Source organism: Pristiophorus japonicus, chromosome 12 (genome assembly GCF_044704955.1).
Source record: "Pristiophorus japonicus isolate sPriJap1 chromosome 12, sPriJap1.hap1, whole genome shotgun sequence".
NCBI classification, from domain to species: Eukaryota; Metazoa; Chordata; class Chondrichthyes; family Pristiophoridae; genus Pristiophorus; species Pristiophorus japonicus.
In genome coordinates this window covers 199,995,146-200,009,491 of record NC_091988.1, presented here as the reverse complement: position 1 = coordinate 200,009,491, position 14,346 = coordinate 199,995,146, and the positions used below count along the sequence as shown (strand labels likewise).

The 14,346-nt window shown below is 49.1% G+C and overlaps 1 protein-coding gene across 2 annotated transcripts in view; it reads right to left on the bottom strand.

Annotated features, from left to right (window-relative positions):
• Positions 1 to 14,346, bottom strand: part of raly (RALY heterogeneous nuclear ribonucleoprotein) — a 216,868-nt gene that overhangs the window by 40,264 nt on the left and 162,258 nt on the right. For both annotated transcript variants that reach the window (XM_070895131.1, XM_070895132.1), the window contains 3 exons: positions 12,265 to 12,337; positions 9,911 to 9,961; positions 902 to 1,062 (listed from right to left, as the gene is read on the bottom strand). In XM_070895131.1, the coding sequence (XP_070751232.1) occupies positions 902 to 1,062; positions 9,911 to 9,961; positions 12,265 to 12,337 (285 nt within the window). The remainder of the gene's footprint in view (positions 1 to 901; positions 1,063 to 9,910; positions 9,962 to 12,264; positions 12,338 to 14,346) is intronic.

Genomic DNA, 14,346 nt, shown 5'->3' with positions numbered 1-14,346 from the left:
TAGTAATGCAAGGACCTTCCCTCTGTGTTATGGGCCAAGCCATAAGCGGCAGCTGCCCAGTCTGATCACCGCGCTATAACGTGAAGAGGGGCGAAGGGTCTCCATCCGCCGAATTGTCCAGATGTTCAACGAGTCGTCCCGAGCTGAACCGCATCACAACAGATTGGAGTTTGCTGCCTAAACCCTTTACCACACAAACCAACCCATCGTGGCCATGGACTATCGGTGTTGCAGACGGGAAACTGTCGAGGAGACAGTGTAGGTCAGCGAGCACAGGGGTGATGGGTGAGCGGGACTTGGTGCGAGCTAAGACACGGGCAGCCAGGTTTTGGATCACCTCTAGTTTACATAAGGTAGAACGTGGGAGGCCAGCCAGGAGTGCGTTGGAATAGTTAAGTCTAGGAGGTAACAAAGGCAAGTGTGAGGGCTTCAGCAGCGGATGAGCTGAGGCAAGGGCGGAGATGGGCGATGTTACGGAGGTGGAAACAGGCAGTCTTAGTTATGCTGCGGATATGTGGTCGGAAGCTCAACTCGTGGCCAAATACCACACCAAGATTGTGAACAGTCTGGTTCAGCCTCAGACAGGTGCTAGGGAGAGGGATGGAGTCAGTGGCCGGGGAACGCAGTTTGTGCCGGGGACTAAAGACAATGGCTTCCCAATATTGGAGGAAATTTCTGCTCATCCAGAATTGGATGTCGGAAAAGCAGACTGACAATTTAGAGACGGTGGAGGGGTAGAGAGAAGTGGTGGTGGTGAGGTAGAGCTGGGTGTTGTCAGCGTACATGTGGAAACTGACGGCGTGTTTAGATGAAGAGCGGTGGGGGGAGGCTGGTACAAACACCGGCACGGACCCGTTGGGCCGAATGGCCTCTTTCTGTGCGGTAATTATATGTAACTCACGTTTTAATTTTGCGGCGTTTTTTGTCACGGCTGTGGAGCGCGCCATTAATTTCAGGGGGATCCCAGACTTCCCTCTGCGTAGCACAGGTACGATCACCCGAGGGCGTTTCACCGGAATAGCCCTGGGAATCAGCGAAGGCCGACTCGAATACTGGTGCATCCTGAAGGAGAGAGAGCAACTGAAGAGTTAGGTCACAGTTAGTGTCGCCTGCCACCAATGGTGTACCACACCACTGTGCTCAGAGAATGACAGCAAACATCTGGACATGTGGTCAACAGGGGAGGAGGATAGGAGCAGACTTCAGGAGGGCATGGCCAGGCTGGTAAAATGGGCAGACAACTGGCAGGTGAAATTTAACGCAGAGAAGTGTGAAGTGATTCATTTTGGTAGGAAGTACGGGAAGGGCATTATAAACTAAATGGAACAATTTTAAAGGGGGTGCAGGAACAGAAAGATCTGGGAGTGTACGTACACACATCTTTCAAGGTGGCAGGACACGTTGATAAGACCGTTAATAAAAGCATAGGGGATCCTGAGCTTTATAAACAGAGAGAGTCCAAAAGCAAGGGGTTAAACCTTTATAAAACACAGGTCAGGCCTCAGCTGGAGAACTGTGTTCACACTTTCGGAAGGATATCAAGGCCTTGGAGAGGGTGTGGAGGAGATTTATTAGAATGGGATCAGGGATGAGGGAATAGTTATGTGGAGAGAAAGGAAAGCTTGCATCTATATAGCGCCTTTCACAACTTCAGGTCATCCCATAGCACCTTACAGCCAATGAAATAGTTTTGAAGTGTGGTCACTGTTGTAATGTAGTAAAGCAGCAGCCAATTTGCACAAACAGCGATGTGATAATGACCCAGATAATCTGTTTTAGTGATGTTGGTTGAGGGATAAATTTTGGCCCCAGGACACCGGGGATAACCCCCCTGCTCTTCTTCAAAATAGTGTCGTGGGATCTTTTACACCCACCTGAGAGAGCAGACGGGGCCTCGGTTTAATATCTCATCTGAGAGACAGCACCTCTGACAGTGCAGCACTCCCTCAGCACTGCACTGGGAGTGTCAGCCTAGATTTTTATGCTCAAGTTCCTGGAGTGGGACTTGAACCCTCAACCTTTTGACTCAGAGGCGAGAGTGCTACCCACTGAGCCACGGCTAACACTGGAGAATGGAGCAACCGGGGTTCTTCTGCTCAGAGCAGGGAAGGTTAAGGGGAGATATAAGAGAGGTGTTCAAAATTTGAGTGTTTTTGATTGAGTCAATCGGGAGAAACTGTTCCCACTGGCAGGAGGGTCGGTAACCAGAGGACACAGATTTAAGATCATTGGTAATAGACCCAGAGGGGATATGAGGAGAACCCCCCCAGCAGTGAGCCTTTTGGTCACTCTCACTGAGCGCTGGCAACTTGCCTTACATAGTTAGATTAGGCCCAACCGTGACAATGGTTCGAGTGTCTCCCTGGAGCCACTGGGTCGGCCCCGCCCACTGCCCGACCAATACGGCGCTTTCGCTAATATTGTCCTCCCCTCCTATTGGTCCTTTACCGACACTAGGAACAGGAGGAGGCCGTTCAGAGCCTCGAGCCTGTTACACAGGAACCGAAGGAGGCCCATTCAGCCCCTCGAGCCTGTTACATAGGAACAGGAGGAGGCCATTCAGCCCCTCGAGCCTGTTACACAGGAACAGGAGGAGGCCATTCAGCCCCTCGAGCCTGTTACACAGGAACCGGAGGAGGCCCATTCAGCCCCTTGAGCCTGTTACACAGGAACCAGAGGAGTCCATTCAGCCCCTCGAGCCTGTTACACAGGAACAGGAGGAGGCCATTCAGCCCCTCGAGCCTGTTACACAGGAACAGGAGGAGGCCATTCAGCCCCTTGAGCCTGTTACATTAGGAACAGGAGGAGGCCATTCAGCCCCTCGAGCCTGTTACACAGGAACAGGAGGAGTCCATTCAGCCCCTCGAGCCTGTTACACAGGAACAGGAGGAGGCCATTCAGCCCCTTGAGCCTGTTACATTAGGAACAGGAGGAGGCCATTCAGCCCCTCGAGCCTGTTACACAGGAACAGGAGGAGGCCATTCAGCCCCTCGAGCCTGTTACACAGGAACAGGAGGAGGCTGTTCAGCCCCTTGAGCCTGTTACATTAGGAACAGGAGGAGGCTGTTCAGCCCTTCGAGCCTGTTACATTAGGAACAGGAAGAGGCTGTTCAGCCCCTCGAGCCTGTTACATTAGAAACAGGAGGCGGCCGTTCAGCCCCTTGAGCCTGTTACATTAGATCAATGCTGATCCGGAACTCAACCCCATTCTCCCGCCTTTGCTCCGTCATGTCCCGCGAAACCCTCACCCAACAAAAATGTAATGATCTTGGGTTTGAAAGCTCCAATTACCCCCCAACCTCAACAGCTTTTTGGGAGAGAGTTCCAGATTCCCACCGCCCTTTGTGTGAAGAAGTGCTTCCTGACATCGCCCCTGAATGGCCTGGCTGTAATTTTAAGGTGATGCCCCCTTGTTCTGGACTCCCCCACCAGAGGGAATAGTTTCTCGATCTACCCCATCGAATCCTTTAATCAATTTAAACACCTTGATCACATCATCTTCTACATGCGAGGGAACACAAGCCTAGTCTGGGCAATCTGTTCTCATCATTGCACCCTTTAACCCCTGCTATTAATCTGCTGAATCTGCTCCAGGCCCCCCTCCCCCCTCCTTCCTGCTAGTCCGAGCCAGACTGGGACTGTTATGTATGAATAAAGAGTCTGACTGGATATTGTGAGCTCAAAGTAAAGTGTGACCTTAGTCTTTTATTGCAGGTCTCCAGAGTGCCTCTCCAGCCTGTGAGGCCTCCTTAAGTACCAGTGCTCCAAAGGGATTGTGGGACTCCAGGGGATGAGCCCTCTGGTGGCTACACAAGGTATATACAGGTTTATATATATAACAGGGACATAAGATCATAACATAAGAACATAAGAATTAGGAACAGGAGTAGGCCATCTAGCCCCTCGAGCCTGCTCCGCCATTCAACAAGAGCATGGCTGATCTGGCCGTGGACTCAGCTCCACTTACCCGCCTGCTCCCCATAACCCTTAATTCCCTTATTGGTTAAAAATCTATCTATCTGTGATTTGAATACATTCAATGAGCTAGCCTCAACTGCTTCCTTGGGCAGAGAATTCCACAGATTCACAACCCTCTGGGAGAAGAAATTCCTTCTCAACTCGGTTTTAAATTGGCTCCCCTGTATTTTGAGGCTGTGCCCCCTAGTTCTAGTCTCCCCGACCAGTGGAAACAACCTCTCTGCCTCTATCTTGTCTATCCCTTTCATTATTTTAAATGTTTCTATAAGATCACCCCTCATCCTTCTGAACTCCAACGAGTAAAGACCCAGTCTACTCAATCTATCATCATAAGGTAACCCCCTCATCTCCGAAATCAGCCTAGTGAATCGTCTCTGTACCCCCTCCAAAGCTAGTATATCCTTCCTTAAGTAAGGTGACCAAAACTGCACGCAATACTCCAGGTGCGGCCTCACCAATACCCTATACAGTTGCAGCAGGACCTCCCTGCTTTTGTACTCCATCCCTCTCGCAATGAAGGCCAACATTCCATTTGCCTTCCTGATTACCTGCTGCACCTGCAAACTAACTTTTTGGGATTCATGCACAAGGACGAGAGGTGGGCACCGGAGGGACTGGAGTGCATCATCACGCCCGGCAACCAAATTTTAATTTGATTTTACGTTTTAAAGTTTAATTTGTTTTAATTGCCGGTGCTTTTAGTGCCCCCCTCCCCTTTTATAGGGGGCACTGGAAAAAATTTGATTTTAGCGCCCAAAAAAAAACCAAAAAAAAAAGAAAAACACAAAAAGAAAACACAAAAAAAGAAAAAAAAGGGCCTTGTAAATGTCTGCTGTGTCATCCAGGGCGGGTGGCACGGTTTAATGTTTTATGTTTTACAGGTAAATTCCAAAAGAGTTTCATGCACAAGGACCCCCAGGTCCCTCTGCACCGCAGCATGTTGTAATTTCTCCCCAGTCAAATAATATTCCCTTTTACTGTTTTTTTTCCCCAAGGTGGATGACCTCACATTTTCCGACATTGTATTCCATCTGCCAAACCTTAGCCCATTCGCGTAACCTATCTAAATCTCTTTGCAGCCTTTCTGTGTCCTCTACACAACCCGCTTTCCCACTAATCTTTGTGTCATCTGCAAATTTTGTTACACTACACTCTGTCCCCTCTTCCAGGTCATCTATGTATATTGTAAACAGTTGTGGTCCCAGCACCTATCCCTGTGGCACACCACTAACCACCGATTTCCAACCCGAAAAGGACCCATTTATCCCAACTCTCTGCTTTCTGTTAGCCAGCCAATTCTCGATCCATGCTAATACATTTCCTCTGACTCCGCGTACCTTTATCTTCTGCAGTAACCTTTTGTGTGGCACCTTATCGAATTCCTTTTGGAAATTTAAATATACCACATCCATCGGTACACCTCTATCCACCATGCTCGTGATATCCTCAAAGAATTCCAGTAAATTAGTTAAACATGATTTCCCCTTCATGAATCCATGTTGCGTCTGCTTGATTGCACTATTCCTATCTAGATGTCCCGCTATTTCTTCCTTAATGATAGTTTCAAGCATTTTCTCCACTACAGATGTTAAACTAACCGGCCTATAGTTACCTGCCTTTTATCTGCCCCCTTTTTTAAACAGAGGCATTACATTAGCTGCTTTCCAATCCGCTGGTACCTCCCCAGAGTCCAGAGAATTTTGGTAGATTATAACGAATGCATCTGCTATAACTTCCGCCATCTCTTTTAATACTCTGGGATGCATTTCATCAGGACCAGGGGACTTGTCTACCTTGAATCCCATTAGCCTGTCCAGCACTACCCCCCTAGTGATAGTGATTATCTCAAGGTCCTCCCTTCCCACATTCCCGTGACCAGCAATTTTTGGCATGGTTTTTGTGTCTTCCACTGTGAAGACCGAAGCAAAATAATTGTTTCAGGTCTCAGCCATTTCCACATTTCCCATTATTAAATCCCCCTTCTCATCTTCTAAGGGACCAACATTTACTTTAGTCACTCTTTTCCGTTTTATATATCGGTAAAAGCTTTTACTATCTGTTTTTATGTTTTGCGCAAGTTTACTTTCGTAATCTATCTTTCCTTTCTTTCTTGCTTTCTTAGTCATTCTTTGCTGTCGTTTAAAATTTTCCCAATCTTCTAGTTTCCCACTAACCTTGGCCACCTTATACGCATTGGTTTTTAATTTGATACTCTCCTTTATTTCCTTGGTTATCCACGGCTGGTTATCCCTTCTCTTACCGTCCTTCTTTTTCACTGGAATATATTTTTGTTTAGCACTATGAAAGAGCTCCTTAAAAGTCCTCCACTGTTCCTCAATTGTGCCACCGTTTAGTCTGTGTTTCCAGTCTACTTTAGCCAACTCTGCCCTCATCCCACTGTAGTCCCCTTTGTTTAAGCATAGTACGTTCGTTTGAGACACTACTTCCTCACCCTTAATCTGTATTACAAATTGAACCATACTGTGATCACTCATTCTGAGAGGATCTTTTACGAGGAGATCGTTTATTATTCCTGTCTCATTACATGACGTTCTGGGTCGGTGAAGTAAATTATAAACATGAAGCTTGCAAATCAAAAGATTCCAGATGCTGATACTATTCCACGTTTTCTCCCTCCCCTCACATCACCGATTCATCCCTCCATTTCTCCATACATCCCCTGCCCTTGTAAACTGAGCTTCCACCTTGCTCGGTATCGAGTATAGAAGATTAAGGGGAGATCTAATTGAGAATTTAGAATGATTAAAGAATTTGATCAGGTAGATAGAGAGAAACGATTTCCTCTGGTGGGGGGAGTCCAGAACAAGGGTGTATAACCGTAAAATTACAGCCAGACCGTTAAGGGGTGATGTCAGGAAGCGATTCTTCACACAAAAGGTGGTGGGAATCTGGAACTATCTCCCCCAAAAAGCTGTTGTAGGTGTCAACTGAAAATTTCAAAATTAAGATTAATAGATTTTTGTTGGGCAAGGGGTACTAAGGGTTACAGAACCAAGGCGGATAGATGGAGTTAATTTACTGAGATCTAATTGAACAGTGGAACAAGCTTGAGGGGTTGGATGGCATCCTCCTGTCCTATGTTCCGAAATGGCAATCAAGCAGTTTGGCGGCCAAGATATTGATGCCGGCAGGCTATTTGAACATGGGTGGCAGTCACAGACTAATCAATTCTTTCTCCTCTGTCCCCCAGAGACAATCAGGCTGCCAGGCATGTGCTGAGCCACCGCAGGGAAGCCCTTACCTGAACTGTGCAGTTCAGTGGCCCAATATCCTGGGCCTTTACCCATCGGGCAATTTACTATCAAAGGGAAAGAAAAGGCAAGAGTAAGGATAAAAAGGGGAGGAAAAAATGTAAGAAACAGAAAATGGATGAACATTAAAGAGAGAATAATGAGGGGTCTTCAGCAGAATTGATTCTAAAGCTCTGCACTTCATTACACATATTCACTTATATTAAATGGAAACAGATAGAAGCATAAAAGTTCTGAGATGTCCCTCAGGGGATTTTTATGTTGTGTTTGAAGAGTTTACATCCACTTTCTCAAAGTCCTGACAATCATGCTGATGTAGTCTCAGGAGCTTTGGTCTAATGAGATCAATCTGTTTGACTTCCAACTGGATGCTTATCAAGATGGCTGATCTCCACCAAACCTGCCGCCCTTCTCCAGAGAGGAGAATGGAGCACACGGCAGGAAAATGAATTGTGTCTTAACCAACAATAGTCCCCATTATCAGTCTAGTAATCCCGAATCAGGCAACTCAGCACCCAAAATCAACCCCCTAAAATATCTCATTTTACATCATAAATAGAACACGATGCGAAGGGGAAGTCAGGGATTAAAATAATCCCCCCCCCCCGCTCGGCCCCACAGGTCAGTGGGTTACATCAGAGCAACTCCCATCAACAGCAATGAGGCTGAGTCCATTAATCCTCTCAAAGTGAGTTGAAAATGGGATGGCAGGGCTGGGGATGATCAAATAGGACGCTGTGATCCCTGTATGGCTGAATCGAGGGACAGGAAGGCATGTTTTGAAGGTTAGCAGACCAAGTAAGCACAACTTGTAATTATATAGCACTTTAACGTAGTAAAATATCCCAAGGTGCTTCCCAGGAGCGTTATTAAGCAAAATTTGACACTGAGTCACCTAAGAAATTAGGGCAGGTGACCAAAAGCTTGGTCAAAGAGGTAGGTTTTAAGGAGCATCTTAAAGGAGCAGAGAGGCGGAGAGGTTTAGGGAGAAAGTTCCAGAGCTTGGGGCCCAGGCACTGAAGGCACAGCCACCAATGATTGAGCGATTATAATCAGGGATTCTCAAGAGGGCAGAATTAGAGGAGCACAGACATCTCTAGGGAGGGTTGTGGGGCTGGAGGAGATTACAGTAATAGGGAGGGACGAGGTCATGGAGGGATTTGAAAACAAGAATGAGAATTTTGAATTCGGGACCTTGCTTAACTGGAAGCCCATGTAGGTCAGCGAGCACATGGGTGATGGGTGAGCGGGACTTGGTGTGAGGGGCTGCCGAGTTTTGGATCACCTCAAATTTGCATAGGGTAGAATGTGGGAGGCCAGCCAGGAGTGCATTGGAATAGTCAAGTCTAGAGGTAACAAAGGCAGGGATGAGGGCTTCAGCAGCTGATGAGCTGAGGCAAGGGCGGAGATGGGCGATGTTACGGAGGTGGAAATAGACAGTCAGCAAGGCCAACATTTACTGCCCCTCCCTAGTTGCCCCTGAGAGGGTGGTGGGCCGTCTGCTTCAAACCGCTTAGAAGTGGTTTGATACAACTGAGTCGATCCAGTTGGTGTGGGACTGGAGTCACGTACAGGCCCAGACTGGTTAAAGGTGACAGGTTTCCTTCCCTAAAGGACATTAGACATTGATGATAAGGTGAATATTCGAGCATGTTTATTGCATTATCTTTGGGAATGAGGGAACATTTATGAAGCACTTTGCCTCTGGAGATTAGATGAGTTGAGTCGAGTCTACGGTAAGGTTGGTTGTAAAGGGTGACGGAGTAGGATTGCATCGGTGTAACATTTTCCCCTTTCCCACCCCAGCCATCTTAGAATGCAAAGGCCAATTGGTGGCAACCATTGAGAAGCTAGGAGCCGCTTTATGTCATTGGCCTGTGGTGCGAGCGAGAGTGTATTAATTGACTCCTTACTTCCTTACACATGAGACTTTTGTGTCACCAGTCTGAACCACATTTAAATCCAGATCCCAGAGGTAAATGTGCATCTAATCCAGTTGGTCTCCGCAGCCCAATTTCTGAACATGGGAAGTCAAAACTCAGTCTCCAGGTGAAGGCAGGCAAAAGACCAGCAGATAATTGGACCACGGTGTGAACATAAAACTCAGGCCCCAATTTACAGTCAGCTGTGACTCAGTGAGTGGCACTGGGTCAGAAGGTCGTGGGTTCAAGCCCCACTCCAGAGACTTCCGAGCCCAAAGTCCAGGCTGACACTCATACTGAGGGAGCGCTGAAGTCCTGCCTGCTCTCTCAGGTGGGCGTAAAAGATCCCACAGAATTATTTTTAAGAGGAGCAGGGGAGTTCTCCCGATGTTTTGGCCAATATTTATCCCTCAACCAACATCACTAAAAAACAGATTATCTTGTCATTATCATATTGCTGTTTGTGGGAGCTTGCTGTGCACAAATTGGCTGCTGCGTTTCCCACATTACAGCAGTGACTACACTCCTAAAAGTACTTCATTAGCTGTGAATTGCTTTGGGCAGCCTGAGTTCCAGGGTGATTTCCCTCATTTTGACTTTATTCAAATTTTGCTCAAAACCCTTTTAACAGAAATTCAAAGTTCGTGACTCCCATTAAGTACGAGGAAGGGCGGATATATTTCATAATCTAACCCCGGGCACGAAAAGAAGGAATTGAAAAAAAATAATGGTCGTTACCTCTCATAGAAATCATCTCTGAAGTAATCGTAATCAAAGTCGTAGGTGGTGCTTGTGAAAAGAAAGGAGAAAACTTTAATGAAGTTTGGTGAATGAAGTTGTAAATGTTCTCGACAGTGCTGATTGAAATAGGAGCATTTCATGTCACCGTTTGTATCATATGGACTTCAATATGCAAGTCATAACTTACCGGCATTGTAGGCACAGAGCTAATTGAGTCCCAGTGCACCACCTCTCCGCACCTGACCATTCCCCAATGGTCCAACTCACCCCACCTGACCATTCCCCAATGGTCCAACTCACCCCACCTGACCATTACCCAATGGTCCAACTCACCCCACCTGACCATTCCCCAATGCTCCAACTCTCCCCACCTGACCATTACCCAATGGTCCAACTGTCCCCACCTGACCATGTCCCAATGGTCCAACTGTCCCCACCTGACCATTCCCAATGCTCCAACTCTCCCCACCTGACCATTACCCAATGGTCCAACTCACCCCACCTGACCATTCCCCAATGCTCCAACTCTCCCCACCTGACCATTACCCAATGGTCCAACTCACCCCACCTGACCATTCCCCAATGGTCCAACTCTCCCCACCTGACCATTACCCAATGGTCCAACTCACCCCACCTGACCATTCCCAATGCTCCAACTCTCCCCACCTGACCATTACCCAATGGTCCAACTCACCCCACCTGACCATTCCCCAATGCTCCAACTCTCCCCACCTGACCATTACCCAATGGTCCAACTCACCCCACCTGACCATTCCCCAATGGTCCAACTCTCCCCACCTGACCATTACCCAATGGTCCAACTCACCCCACCTGACCATTCCCCAATGCTCCAACTCTCCCCACCTGACCATTACCCAATGGTCCAACTCACCCCACCTGACCATTCCCCAATGCTCCAACTCACCCCACCTGACCATTCCCCAATGGTCCAACTCTCCCCACCTGACCATTCCCCAATGGTCCAACTGTCCCCACCTGACCATTCCCCAATGGTCCAACTGTCCCCACCTGACCATTCCCCAATGGCCCAACTGTCCCCACCTGACCATGTCCCAATGCTCTGAGCTTTCCCCTCCAACATGAACATGGATGAAATTACCAGCTGGTCACACAGAGAACACCTAGGCACAGGTTCAATCAACTTGCTGAACAAGTTCCTGATCTCAGACCTGTCCCTATACTGAGCAGAGAAAGTTTCCTTCACCACAGTGAGGGAGACATTGGCGGAGTTGCCGCTGTCGTCACGTTCACTCTGTGCGTGTCCTGGGTGGTCTTGTCACAACGGGGAGTGTCACAGCTCGGGAATGGACACACTGCTCTCTGCTCACCGCATGGACCAGGAGAAAAATAGGACTGGGACAGAGTAGAATTTTAACCCACACACTGACAGAAGAAGGAAAGAGAGTGGTGAGCAACGAGTGTGAACCCATGGTGATGGTGAACAAAGGCCTGACTTGTGGCTGGACTTTTCATACTCAACTGTGTGACAATCACTGCCACAAGTGCCCTGGGTACACGTGGAAATCGCACGACTTCAAAACGTGTCGTGAAAGTAGGAGGGAGGTTTAAGCCGGTTAGAGATTTGGGTCTGAATCGAGAGTTGTATTCTGGCCCAGAAACTGGAGGCTTGGGTGAGCAGTGGAGGTGTGGGCTGGATGCTGTGATGGACAGGTGGGGAGGAGGAGGGAGGCTGTGGGTTTATTGTGCCGGACAGATGAAGCCGTTCTCATGAACTTCCAGTCTCCGTGGCGAGGCAGGGTTGGTGGGCAGCTCTGCGGGCAGTACCAACGCTGGTCTATCGCTAGAATGTACAGGGCAAATGGCCTGGAGCCCTTTTCTCTAGAAAAGGAAGGCTGCGGGGTGATCTGCTTGAGTTCTTCAAAATAGTGAAGGGGTTTAACAGGATAGACGCAGAGAAAACGTTTCCACTTATGGGGAGTGCAAAACCAAGGGCCATAAATACAAGACAGTCACTAATAAATCCAATGGGGAATTCAGGAGAAACTTCTTTACCCCGAGGGTGGTGAGAATGTGGAACTCGCTCCCACAGGGAGTGGTTGGGGCGAATAGTATCGATGCATTTAAGGGAAACACGAGGGAGTAAGGAATAGAAGGATACGCTGATGGGGTGAGATGGAGAGGGGTGGGAGGGGGCTGGTGTGGAGCATAAACACCGGCACGGACCCGTGGGGCCGATTGGCCTGTTTCTGGGCCGTAAATACTCTAATCCCAGGAGTTACTATCCTCCCCAATTTGGAAAGTTACTATGGGGACATAAAGTCAGCAGAGATATAATTGTTTTCAAATCATTTGTAATCGGAGGAGTGTACCTGTACAATGTAGAACTAGGCCGCTTCAACCCTTTGGGTCTGTTGGGCTTGGGCTCTCCAGCCATGTTAATATCTGTGAGAGGATAAAAAAATACAACAAGTAAAACAGATCTGAATCTTAATCAGCCCCGTTCTTAGCCGCCTTCTGTCTTTATGTCCCAGTTCCAATTGCCCCTTTTTCTTCTTTTTAACCCTTTTTTAAACCACTGCCAGCCATGGCTCAGTGAATAGCACTGAGTCAGAATGTTGTGGGTTCAAGTCCCACTCCAGGGACTTGAGCACATAAATCTAGGCTGACACTCCAGTGCAGTGCTGGGGGAGCGCCACACTGTCGGAAGGGCAGTACTGAGGGAGCACTGCACTGTCGGAGGGGCAGTGCTGAGGGAGCACCGCACTGTCGGAAGGGCAGTACTGAGAGAGCTCTGCACTGTCGGAGGGGCAGTACAGAGGGAGCGCCACACTGTCGGAAGGGCAGTACTGAGGGAGCTCTGCACTGTCGGAGGGGCAGTACAGAGGGAGCGCCGCACTGTCGGAGGGGCAGTACAGAGGGAGCGCCACACTGTCGGAGGGGCAGTACTGACGGAGCACCGCACTGTCGGAGGGGCAGTACTGAGGGAGCGCCGCACTGTCGGAGGGCAGTGTTGAGGGAGTGCCGCACTGTCCGAGGCAGTGTTGAGGGAGCGCCGCACTGTCGGAGGGGCAGTACTGAGGGAGTGCTGCATTGTTGGAGGGGCAGTACTGAGGGAGCACCGCACTGTCGGAAGGGCAGTACTGAGGGAGCGCCGCACTGTCAGAGGGGCAGTACTGAGGGAGTGTTGCATTGTCGGAGGGGCAGTACTGAGGGAGCGCCGCACTGTCGGAAGGGCAGTACTGAGGGAGTGCCGCACTGTCGGAAGGGCAGTACTGAGGGAGCGCCGCACTGTCGGAGGAGCAGTACTGAGGGAGTGCAGCACTGTCGGAGGGGCAGTACTGAGGGAGCGCTGCACTGTCGGCGGGGCAGTACTGAGGGAGCGCCGCACTGTCGGAAGGGCAGTACTGAGGGAGTGGCGCACTGTCGGAAGGGCAGTACTGAGAAAGTGCCGCACTGTCGGAGGGCAGTGTTGAGGGAGTGCCGCACTGTCGGAGGGTAGTGTTGAGGGAGTGTTGCACTGTCGGAAGGGCAGTACTGAGGGAACGCTGCACTGTCGGAAGGGCAGTACTGAGGGAGCACTGCACTGTCAGATGAGATGTTAAACCGAGGCCCCGTCTGCTCTCTCAGGTGGATGTAAAAGATCCCACGACACTCTTTCAAAGAAGAGCAGGCAGTTATCCCCGATGTCCTGGCTGATATTTATCCCTCGGATTATCTGGTCATTATCACATTGCTGTCTGTGGGATCTTGCTGTGTGCAAATCGGCTGCTGCATTTCCTACACTTCTAAAGTACTTTGTGGCCTGGCTTTGGGATGTCCGGTGATTGTGAAAGGTGCTATATAAATGCAAGTCTTTCTTTTTTTATTTCCTGAAGGGGCATCTTCCATTTCCATGGATGTTGCCCTTCTAATGCATCAGCCACGTGGTCAGCCTGTGTGCGTGAGGGCTATTCCACTGCAGGGCCATCGCACCAAGCCGATCTTCTCCACGCCGATCAATTGGCTGCCGCCCTCGACTACCTCACCATCGTGATTGTGGGCCAAAGGTGTCTCATTGGCTGCGAAGCGTATTCTGGATGTTTCTAAAGATGTGACAGGCACTACACCAATGCAAGCACTTTCTTTAGACGCGATCGGGGCAGTAAGTGAACGCAAGCTTTCCTTTCCTGCGGGTTCGGCACAGATCAGTGACGTGAACTACGACCTTTCCGGGCTGTCTGGTTCAGCGACTTAATGAACGAACTGGCTGCGTCATTACCATCTATTAAATCTCCGTGACTTTCCCTCAGGTGCACGAGTAGAACCTGACAGGGAAGTGAAGGGTAATGTTACTTCAACAGCACACATTGTTATTGTCAGGCCTGATGTCCGGAGATATTGAAAGAGGTCCATCAGCAGGGCTCGTGTGACTGCATGAAGTAAGGGACTAAAATGCCTGTGGTGTAGCAGCG